The sequence below is a fragment of the Balearica regulorum genome, chromosome 1 (genome assembly GCF_011004875.1).
Source record: "Balearica regulorum gibbericeps isolate bBalReg1 chromosome 1, bBalReg1.pri, whole genome shotgun sequence".
In the NCBI taxonomy this organism is placed as follows: Eukaryota; Metazoa; Chordata; class Aves; order Gruiformes; family Gruidae; genus Balearica; species Balearica regulorum.
This window is the reverse complement of record NC_046184.1, coordinates 152,119,317-152,131,465: the sequence shown is the minus strand read 5'-3', so window position 1 is coordinate 152,131,465 and position 12,149 is coordinate 152,119,317. Positions and strand designations below refer to the sequence as shown.

The following is a 12,149-nucleotide window of genomic DNA, read 5'->3' as shown; positions in this document are numbered from 1 at the left end:
GTATTTAACATATGGATTACTTCCAGCATATGAATACATCTTATGGGGATTTACAAGTCAAATACAAAACTGTATATTAGGATCTGCATTGAGCATTTGACCTACAACCCCATTATACATTTGTCAGCAATTATATTATGCTTCTTGCTCTCAAAGTGACACATTCAGGAAGGCTGCATTATTAAAATTCTAATTGAACATGCAGAGCCCTGGCTGACCATTAGAAGGTCAAAAAACCCAATAATATATGCTATGAGGAAGGAAATAAGCTACTCGCTTTGGCTTTGTGCCTCTGCGGCTTTAATTCCACAGTCAAAAAAGCACAATCCCTTTAACATGGGGACAGCTCTGTCAAAACTATAGTTTCAATACCTCACATGCACACTAGTGCTTTCACAACCAGAGCCATTAGCTAAAACTAGAAAAAATAAAACATCCCTTCAATGTGGCTATTGCAATAAAATACAAAGCACAAACTAAGCCTTTTACTGCATGCTAAGGCTTGACCACTAACTGGTTTTTTTACACATTTAAAAAAAAAAAAAGAGGACCTCTTCCCCCAAACCCATACTTCTGTGTTTCTATCACTCTACCTACCCTCCTCCTTTGTACGCAGCCAGGGAATTTTACCTTTGATCAGTCCTTACTGAACTAAGATTTCATTTGAAAAGTTTATTTTGCTGGTGGCTTTTGAAAGGAACGAAACTGATTTACTGGGGAGATAAACAGGCAAATACCACTGCCTGCACAGATAAGCAAAGGCTGCAGTCCCATCCAGAGTACCACCACAGAAGGCCCACTGAAGATACCTCAAGTGCAACATAATGAAATTATATTAATACAAGGCTTGCTTGCCAGAAGGAAAGAGGCATACTTGACTTTTTTGGGTGGAATAAGGCATTTAGGTCATGCTTCCAGTGTAAATACAGCGATATCAAGGAATACAATACTCTTCAGCATTTTTAAACGCTATGGGTTCTTTTGCTGCATAGCTGAAACTTAGCATGTTTCCTCATAAAAGACTGACAACATGTATATTCTTGTCATATACAGGAAACTTCTGTTTTAGACAAAGCTGTGAGATTTCTACCCAGACACCTAAAGGACATCTAGCAAACATTGAGATTGTTCTCTTATTGATGAGGCCTGGGGGGGGAGCGGGGGGGGGGGGAGCAGGGAGAGGTGGCATACAATACATACAGGAAATAAATTATTCCCAAAGTATAAATATATATCATTTTAAAGAAAACAAACATCAGTTACTCATTTCCTCCTTGCTCAAGTCTCCCAAATCCCCAGCAGTTTAAATTTGTAAATAATAAGCATTTCAGGCTTATCACAGTTTCTAAATACAGGCACCTGATGACTCCTGCATTCCACCTGCAGCTTAACAGGACACTGCATGCTTAATTCCTAGGTAAATACGACTGACCTCTAATGTTCAGAGATTAATGCTTTCATCATGGCTGCTGGTTAGCAGTAAAACATGGCAGAATCCCATATTTCAAAACTCCTAATTATTCAGCCTACCAGTCAAATACTCCTCATAGTGGTAGACGTGATGTCATACTTCAGAGGTGTGCACTGCTATGACTTCACGTGCAATCACAGAGGAACTCTCTAAGGACAAGCAAGAAGTCTGCCAGCTTACAGACCTGTAGCTGGTTGCTGCCAGAGGAGGAAGATAGGCAAACAGCCCAGAACTGATTGATCTGCTGAAACTTCTGGGTTGATGGTGCTATAAAAAAGCTTGGTTATCAAAAACTACTTTGCAGACATGAGGTCATGCATGTTATGCATAACCTTGGAAGGAGCTTTCCACACCGAAGGCACATGCCTGTGGTACTCAAGTCTTCTCTGTGAAAGAACATGCTTTTCATCACAACAGTCTCCTTCACAGGCTGCAAATTCAGCTCAACATTACTACTATTCACTTCTAGCAAGTGTCTTTTTATCTGCACAGCTGAATAAAATGCTTCACGTGAAACCAAGTTCCACTTCCTTTTGGAGAAGCAGGGCTTTTAAGACCCAGCTGCCTAGCCAGTTCTGCATTCAGAGGTTCCCTGGCAATACCCAATCATTGTATTAAAATAAATTCAGCCACAAGAACGAAATAAATGTATGCTTAACCACAACTAAAAGCAAGCAGTCTAAATAGAAATACTGTAAAGGTAGTATAGCATTCTGCATTTCTCAAGTGGCCCTTCCCTTCAAACCTGGAAGTCTATGACAGGACTTTAAAGAATGTTGTCACATGAATCACTCAGTGAAAGATATACAAGTGTTTGATACTTAACTATGTTATTATTCAGTTCAAATATTCATGTGTCTTACTATGCCTCATCTCTTATGCAACAGTACCTGCAAGTCTATGGCTGATACAACTGAGAACCTTAGAAACGCATTAGATTATCTGTTATCTCAACAAGCAGACATCTGCCTTAACTGGCTGCCTTAACTGGCAGTGGCTAAGCTACCCAGCAAAGTGGTATCTTGCATTGTGTCCTTGCAGATAATGCCGGTTAGTTCAGTGTAGCCTAATACTTGTGTGACTATTTCATCATTCAAAACTCTGTTCTTATTTTTAATTATTGATAAACAACCAGGCAGTACCTGTGGGTAAAAAAATTATAAAAACCAAAAGGCTAAAAAGTACCAGGGTGAAGGAAGATTGTTAGACTGATCCTTGAAGAATGCTCGTAGGCTACACCTAATGTAAGATTTATATTAAAAACACTGGAGAAAAAGAAAAAGATGTTTTTTGTTAACAAACCGAGAGATACTGTCCCATGTCAATACGCAAGGCACAGCAGAGTAACATAGTGAAGAGATTGGAGTAAGAGAGACATGATGATATTTAAAATAACAAGGACAAATATGTGCAAATAAAGTTCAGCAAAGAGGTGTTCTGAATTCCTGTAAGCTGTGGAAAAAACATCTGTTGACGATGATAGAGGAGCAATAGCACATGCATTATTACTGAGATCACAAATCAAAACCAGAGTGCTAGAAGGAAAAAAAAGGCAAGGGAGATCCTACAGTTTCTCTCTCTCAAATAAAACACTTTCAGTTGTGAAGAGAGAGAAATAATGCCACTGCACAAGGCACTAGCAAATTTCCCATTGAAAAAAAAGAAAAAGGGTGCCATTGTGATCAAGTTTAAAGAAAATAAAAATAAAAAATAAATCAATTCAAACTGGAACAAACACATAAAATAATTATTATGCTAAAAAGGGAACAGAGAAGAGTTTCATGCAAGAGAAGAGTTTGACTGAAGCAGCTTAGTAATACAAAAGAATTGTAAAATGAATTGACGGTAGCCTACAAATACATGGAAGGTAAGTAGAAGAGAGAGGTTTAGGGTTTTTTTTTTTTTACCCCCAAAAGTCAGCACTGGCACAAGAATAAAAGGATATAAATTTGGCCGTGACAGCCTAGTGTAGAAATCATAAGGCCACTCAACCACTGGAGGAGTCATTCTACAAATGGTTTTCAGTTGTGTTGGGTTTGCATGGCAAGGTTTTGGTAGCGGCAGGGGGGGCTACAGGGGTGGCTTCTGTGAGAAGCTGCTAGAAGCTTCCCCTGTGTCTGACAGAGCCAATGCCAGCCGGCTCCAAGACGGACCCGCCACTGGCCAAGGCCAAGCCAATCAGCGCCTCTGTGATAACATATTTAAGAAAGACGAAAACAGTTAGAGAGAGCTTTTGCAGCTGGAGAGAGGAGTGAGAAGATGTAAGAAACTCTGCAGACACCCAGGTCAGTGCAGAAGGAGGGGCAGGAGGTGCTCCAGGTGCCAGAGCAGAGATCCCCCTGCAGATCATGGTGAAGACCATGGTGAGGCAGGCTGTCCCCCTGCAGCCCATGGAGGGAGGATGAGGGGGTGTAGAGATTCCACCTGCAGCCCGTGGAGGACCCCACGCCGGAGCAGGTGGAGGCACCTGAAGGAGGCTGTGGCCTGTGGGAAGCCCAGGCTGGAGCAGGCTCCTGGCAGGACCTGTGGCCCCGTGGAGAGAGGAGCCCACACCAGAGCAGGTTTGCTGGCAGGACTTGTGACCCCGTGGGGGACCCACGCTGGAGCAGTTTGCTCCTGAAGGTCTGCACCCCATGGAAGGGACCCATGCTGGAGCAGTTCGTGAAGGACTGTCTCTTGTGAGAGGAACCCCATGCTGGATCAGGGGAATGATGAGAGGAGTCCTCCCCCTGAGGATGAAGAAGCGGCAGAAACAACGTGTGATGAACTGACCGTAACCCCCATTCCCCATCCCCCTGTGCTGCTGAGGGGGGAGGAGGTTGAAGCCAGGAGTGAAGTTGAGCCCAGGAAGATGGGAGGGGTGGGGGGAGGTGTTTTAAGATTTGATTTTATTTCTCATTCCTCTACTCTGTTTTGCCTAGTAATAAATTAGATGAATTCCCTCTCTAAGTTCAGTCTGTTTCACTCGTGACGATAATTAGTGAGTGATCTCTCCCTGTCCTTATTCGACCCACAAGGTTTTTGTTATACTTTCTCTCCCCTGTCTAGTGAATGAGGGGAGTGACAGAGCAGCTCTGGTGGGCACCTGGCCCCCAGCCTGGGTCAACCCACCACACAGTAAGACTAAATAACTCCAGTATGATAGCCTAGTAGACTAATTAGAATATAGCTTGATAAACACTGCTGCTTTCAGACTGAAAACCACTGAAGTGGAAAAAAAAATTGTTCTGCTATATATAAGCATAATTGTCATGCTAAACTGAGTTCAAATTGTTGGTTTTTTTCTTCTCAAACTCACCATTTAACCACAAATACGTAAACATGACAATTATGCTTCTTAAATTACTTACCAAAGTACCACAGTTAGAAGTTCCCTAATGCTTTCTAAAGCAACCTTTCCAATATTTCTTCAACATAACAAAAAAATTTCCCAACAAGAACCAGAGGTATGAACAGAACAGAAACACTAGAGCTATGCTGAATAGAAATTGCAGACACATCCACTATGAGTTTGAATTGAATCCATACTGCTTCTTGTGGGCAATACTGTCTGCTCCAGCCATCTGTTTTGAATGAACCTGGGAATAAAAGATATTTGTAACACCCAAGACTTCAGTTAAACAAATAATTCTCTTTCCCCTTGCTGTGTTTAAATGAGACATGCCCCTAATCCCTCCAAATCCCTGGTTGAGCAGCTGACAGATGCAACAGTCAGTAGACTATGGGCTTGCCTTCAGCAGAAGCAGGATCTTTCTGGCCTCACCCAGCTGTACCCAGCAGTGCTAGGTTCAGCCAGATGAACAGCACGCACACCACTCCCCAGACCAACAAACCAAATGGTAATTTTTGCTGGCGCTCTCTTCCAGCTGTGCTAACTCCGTTCGGGTGTAACAGAACAATTCAGGCAGACTTCTACTGATGGGGTCCCATTCCCAAGCTGTCCCCCTCCTGTCAGTGGGTGGAGCAGTCACACCATCACATCCTATGGTACATACCTCCACCCAGACCTAAAAAACAAGTGGGGAGGTGAGCCATAGCTTAGCGAGCCCTTCTCTGTCACTTCCCCTGAAAGCTGCCACTAATGCTCCCATCTATCACATTCTGCATTTTTCAATCAATGACACTAATCTGTGGCTGGCTTGGTTCATCTGCTGACCAAAAAAATGCTGTCAACATCACAGTACCAGAGCAGCTGTTTAATCTAATTAAGTGAGTGTGGGCAGGGTGGGGGGGAAAGCTTTCACAGGGACACTGCAGAGGGCAGAGAAGGGATTTCTGTATTGTCATAAATCACCATCAATTTAACTGGCAGTGACATGACACACTCGAGGACATGACCTGGAGGCATATCTGTTGAATGAAAGAGGAAAACATGTAGATTATAATGCAAACAGATCGAGAAAAGAGCATCAGCAAGAAAACTAAAGGAAAAATGTTGGCTAATCAAACTGTTGGCATCCAACAAAAAATGATTGCTACTTTTCCGTCTGAAAGTCTGGAGAATATTTCTCCACTTCCCCAACAAATAATTACAGGGCTTTAAACCAAAATGCGCTGTACCTTGCACTGTTAACAGAAGGACGGTACTTACTTACCTATGCAAGTTTCTTTATGGATACTGTCTGCCTGTCTGATTCTCTCTTTCACATATACACACATAATATTTCACTGAAATTATGCCAATTATTTTATCCATCATGTTTTGACTTTTACAAACGTACAATTCAAGCATAGTATAGGAGGGTACTGGGAATAAAAGGGAAAAATAAAGAAAATTTTTGGGAAAAATATAGCATCAGCAACAAGTTTTCTGAAACAAAGCTTTGTATTACTCAATATAAATATTTTTACTACAGAAAAGATTCATATTACCTAACTTGGGCTCTTTTTGAGGCACCCAAGCCGGAAGGAACATCTCAAGCTCTTGTAAAACTGACTGTGGAGGGGAAAGAGGCACACTCAGATCAGCAGTTCTGATCAGATATCCCCTTCCCCACTGACTATCAAAGAAATGTAAGCATGCATGTTTCTAACTTCAGCACCTCAGAGGTATGCTTGTATTGGATGTGCTGAACCCAGGCCAAAGTCCGTAACAAGACTCTTGTTACAGGGTAGTAAACATTAATCTATAAATATACCTTAAGTAAATGTACATCTTCTTTATACACAGTAATTGCCTTTCATATTATGAATTTCTGCTCATCACCAATGCTACTGGAGTAAGATAAATTCAACAACTAAGAGGGATAAATAAGAGCAACTTAAGTCATTTAGGTATCAGCAAGGTGTAGAAGAAGGATATGCAAGAACAACTAAGGGGTTTATGACAAACTGAAGTACATTCCCTACCAAAAACAATGAATAAAAGTTCTGAATCTACTCCCTTGCCCCAAATAAAAACATATAAGACTATCAAAAAGATTAACAGCAAAAGTTGCCACACATCACTTTTCAATGAAACTTGCTTTTTACTGAGGGCCTTATCTCTCACACAGTGATGTCAATGGAAAGACATCCAGCCATGTCATCCAGTGGCAGGCCACGTGGCAGACAGCAGCCCTCAAGTCTCCTACCTGTTTGCGCAGCTTATAGCTCTCAAGGCTGAACAAAAGCAACAGACAGTTGATTTCTTTAGACTATTTTTATAGCTTAAAAGTAAACTTCAGGCTGCAAAACCTCAAATATTTGCAGATTGATTCAACAAGTCATAGCACTCCCTGCCTGGTTCTTTCAATCTGCAAACAAAGTCCAATCACTCTGCTCATATGCAAGGAAAACCTGGGTTGCTACACAGTGTATTCAGCATAAAAGATAATTTCTTACAGTCATTCAAAAGCATTAAAAGACTTCCTCAACCTTTTTCCTTCTTTCTCAAAGTCCTTCCCGTCTGTTCAGAAAGGAACCAAAAATTATATACTTTTCTGTTCTTGTTTAAGATTAAACAAACAAACAAAAAATTGAAACAAATGAAAGTATCAACTTTGATGTCATTGACCAGCACTTATTTGACACTGTAATATTGAATTCAGCCTCCAGCCATTTGGTATAAAGATCTGTTCAAAAGCAAAACTGGTCCAACAGGGAATTTCAAAGCTTCCTTATAGAAAAAATAGTCTTCCATTTTTATGGAATATGGCTTTACATTAAGGGTGTAAGCTGTAGTCAGTCCTGTGCAATGCTAATGGGAATTCACAGTGAAACCACTCTTCCTCTATAATTAAATCCCAAGAAAGAACATTCCCGATTGTACTTCATAGGAGTATAAAGCATAGCTGTGCCTGACATCTGCTTCTGGTTTTAAACTCCTTCACACATGCAGTGAGATTCAGCTTATACATGGAGCAAAATTCATTGTGTAAACACCTCCTGCAAACCCACAGATCCAGGCAAGGCAACCTGGAGAGCTACCGAACTCACCAGACGTAGATGTTATCTATAGCTTAGGGTGTGCAGAATTTCCCTCTAGACCCTTTTGACCAGCCTAGCTAGATCACCATTGATTATAACAGAGCTTTGATGAGAACTTCCCATACAGGTACAGACAGGGATTTTGGCATTTGTTTGCTTTATTGCAAAATCACAACACATGAAGTCCCCAAGGGATCCCCGCTCAGAAGCGGGGGACAGCAGAAACTACCACGTCTAGGAGAAACTACCATGTCTAGGAGAAACTGCAACCACCTTGCCAAATACCTGTGAAGAACGTTCAGGCTGCCTCTTGCCAAGGCACTAAGAATTCCTACTTTAAGCTCAGTGCTCAAACTGTGCACATCTCCCATCTTTGCTTTGCAATCGCTGCTTCATCTATGACTCTCATCATATTCCTGCAACCAGAACTGCCAAATCCCAGGCACCTTCATAAGTCCTGTTCCCCAGCACCATACTGATATAAGAACACATCTACCTAGCAGGTCTAAGTAGGGAGTGGGAAGTAAGACTGCAGATTAACATACACATAAACCACCACATCAAGACTAAAATCTGACTATAAAACAGACAAGTTTTGCCTGTGTGCTGTATCTTTGCCCTGTGTTTCCAGGACCCTAGAAAGTCTCTAGTATGTGCAAGTCCATTTTAACATCTAAAACCTCTAGAAATGGAGAGGAATACAAAGATAAAATAAAAGCCAAGCTCCAATATATGAATACAACTATACATGTTTTTAGCATACCAGGCAATATTCTTCCAATAAGAGCATCTAGCAACCAGAAGGACTCCTCTTCATTCTTTGTAATAAGAATCAAGTATCCAGCTATGAAGTTCATGCCCTGAAATAGAGAGAAGTGTTTTAAGATGCATACACTTATCTTAAGAGTTTCCAGTTTATTTCTTTTGATTAAGGGCTAAATTACTACAGTTCTACAAAGTGGACATATTAAGTAAAAACTAGTAATGAAAGCCACCGGTTGAGTAAGCTGTTAAACCTGCATGACGACAGCTAACAAGTATTATTAACAAAGATCAAGGAGAGGAAAATTAGAAGAAAAAGATTAGGAGTAAGCTGTTAAACCTGCATGACAACAGCTAACAAGAATTATTAACTAAGATCAAGGAGAGGAAAATTAGAAGAAAAAGATTAGGAGTCTATAATTTACCTTCAATTTTCCTTTTTTTTTTTTTTTTAATCCCAAAGCCCTGTCCCAATGTAACTGAAGACTGCTTTGACCAGACTACCAAGCCACAGCTGCCTTAGATGTGCAGTACAAACACAACACAGCTGCAGGTAGACTGCAGGTGCAGCTGCAGAATACCTAACCCAAACACTCTTTAGTAAAAAGTTGCAGCTCCAGCAGCTTTTACAAGCTGTTGCTGCTTAACTCATCAAATGACTACATACAAATCATTTACTTCCATAATACCTCTAGTACTCCATGTGCACTATAGTCAATGACTGGCCACTATAGCTCCTGCCCTTCAGCGTGTAAACAGAAGATAAACACCAGGGCATGGGGGGATTGAAAGAGCTACCAGAAAATTTGTGAAAAGTAGTCAAGTCATGACTGACCAAATTCCACCTGTACAATTTTTCTAACTGTTACTGATGGTCTCTGACTGGAGAAGTGACATACAGAACACATGGGTCACAAACTGGTATTCCTGTAAACACATTGCCTCTGTCTCAGGCACTTTTTTCTTGTATCCTCAATACCACTGCTAAGTTATGCCAATATTACTGATTTACATGCACCCTAGTCCACTTTCTGAAGCATTTTAAGTATGTCTTTTCCATTGGAAACAAGCCGACAACTGTAATAACACAGCACATCAGTGCTACAAGATACCAAAGTTACCTCTGAGGTGCAACGCCCCCCCCCCCCCCAAAGTCTTCCTAAACTAGCAGAAAATTATCTTTAAATATTTACATGCTATGAAGGCTGGTGTTATTACATTGCCTTCTTCAGTTTCATCTCTTTCTTTGGCCTTCTCCCTGTTCTCTCCCTCTGAGCTGGACTTCTCCAGCACATCTATTGCCACAGGCAGCACCACTGTCTCTGGGTATCCTGCAGTGCTGCAGGAGATCTCATTTCTCGCATTCAACAGATTTGACTCACCTGTCCCATCTTAGAAGGCCTCACAACACTCCCAGAACATGGAAATATAGGACAAACCAGTGTTTCATTTTCAAGCTTTGAGTCACTACAGCAGTTGTTACACAAATGGCTTGGATGGACCTTGCATGGCCTTACATGGTACTTGGCCTTCTAGTTGGGAAGGCAACTATTTGTTTCCATGCTGACAGTTAGCTTACTAATTGCATCTGCAGTGACAAACAACTGTTTGGCATTTAACATAACATGCACAAAAAGCTGCTCTGGAGCATATGCTCATGGGATACCGAATTTCCCCGGTCATACAAGGGTAGGCAATGCTGTACCACTGTCACAGCATGGCGATGCAAAGCCTAACATACTCCCAAGGTGGGAGACTCACATGGCAGTAAGTAACACAAATGCACCAGCATTATGTAAACATCCCCTGAAGAGCCTTCAGTCAGTAAAAGCTCTGCAAAACACTTTTAAAATTCCATTTTTCACTCTGAATTTTCTAGTGTTTACAAGATCTCTCCTATCACCCAGTGGGTACCGCTATATCTATCTTGATGAAGTCTGCTGTTTCCCTAGCAGAAAAGGTGATTTCCTGAAACTTTGCTTGATTTATTACATGCCTTGGAAAGCAGATGCTGGCCTTTGGTTCATGTTCCAATTATTTAGACAGAATAAATAACATTCATTCTGTTAGGAGCCCAAAGGTGAAAAGGAATCGCCTAAGGCTTTTTAAGTCGTCTTCTTTCATCTCCAGTGTTCATAATGCCAAGTTAAAATGAAAAGATCGGCCCATTGATTAAATAGTTAGTGTACCAAAACTTTTTAGTAACAATGAGACATCTATTTTGGGTAGAAACCAGCATGGTTTAGAAGTTGTACATGTTTGTGGGTACAACTACCTCTATATAGGAGCCTAACACTTGCAAAAGAGAATATTCACAATTCTACCCCTTCTGTTATTCTCAAAATATTACACATTCTATTTTAATAAATACATAGTACTGAAAAATAATAAAAATAATTCATCTTTTACTCCCATTTTGCAAATAATTTCTGTAGAAAAACTGGTTGGGATGCACAAAAATAATTTGTTTTAGTGACTTCAGTCTAGGTAAGTCCCTCTACGTCTTCTCCTCTTCAGATTTCAATAATATAATACTCTTTTAACTTTAGAACAGTTGTATTTACTGTACTAACTTCCTCAACTAACATGAAGTATAGGTTAACACATGTATCCTTGGTGGGGAAAGGGAGGAGAGAGGAGGACTTAAGTGAACTGAAAACACATTTTGCTCATGACAGTTCCTGCTTCTGTATGATCCTTAATGATGGGCTCTTTTTTCTTGGCTGTTATGAATTAACTTTTATCTTCTTTGTGCCCCACAGGAAACTTTACAGTACTTGGCAGTGAGGACAGGAGCTTTTTTGAGCTGCTATCTAAGCAATATCAGGTTGAATTTCAAACAAATTGTCTTCCTACTTGCCTCTCCATACTGGGAGATGGCACCAAATAAATGCTACCACCCACCCAACTATGTGATATCACACACTGATCTTCCTGTAGTTCAAAAAATGTGACAGTGGAACAAAGGAAATTGGGATTTCAGTATTCCTTGTACATACTGAGGACTGTTTTGGGAAAGATGGCAGGAGGGAGGAAGAGGGAAGGCAAGCTTGCTTTCTCTTCCTCTCCAAAGCAACTAATCTTGATACAACCACATGTGATAAAACCTTTATTTTGCAGCTAACCAATGGATCCAAACATGATCAAGCAAGCTACAAAAAAAGCCATGGAGAAACTCACAAGAGCATTTGAGCTTGCCTGAAGCAATTCATTTCTTCCCTCCCCAAGGCCATTTTAAAAACAGAAAGTCTGTGGATTTGCTTCTAAAAACGCACATTAAAATGGACAAGAACAATTGCCATTGGTGAAATGCAGCATTGTTTTAATACAAGTAATTACATACCTGACAATATCCTACTGCTTTATTATGATGCCCGTATGCTACCAGTACGTTGTAGAGTGCATGCTGCAAACAAGGATCAGCAGTTTTGCGGAATTTTACATTATCTGGAAATGTTCTGTTCATGTCTAGACAAAAGGGGAAGAAAAGACCACAATTAAGAGTTGT

General features: G+C 40.8%; 1 protein-coding gene across 6 annotated transcripts in view; it reads right to left on the bottom strand.

The window, feature by feature from the left end:
* The window catches only part of GRTP1 (growth hormone regulated TBC protein 1), a 40,525-nt gene that overhangs the window by 11,767 nt on the left and 16,609 nt on the right, over positions 1–12,149 (bottom strand). For 5 of the 6 annotated variants that reach the window (XM_075739659.1, XM_075739695.1, XM_075739669.1 and 2 more), the window contains 2 exons: positions 11,985–12,109; positions 8,643–8,739 (listed from right to left, as the gene is read on the bottom strand). The exons of the other annotated variant lie outside the window; for it this stretch is intronic. In XM_075739659.1, coding sequence (XP_075595774.1) covers positions 8,643–8,739; positions 11,985–12,109 — 222 coding nt within the window. The remainder of the gene's footprint in view (positions 1–8,642; positions 8,740–11,984; positions 12,110–12,149) is intronic. 6 annotated transcript variants of the gene reach the window in all.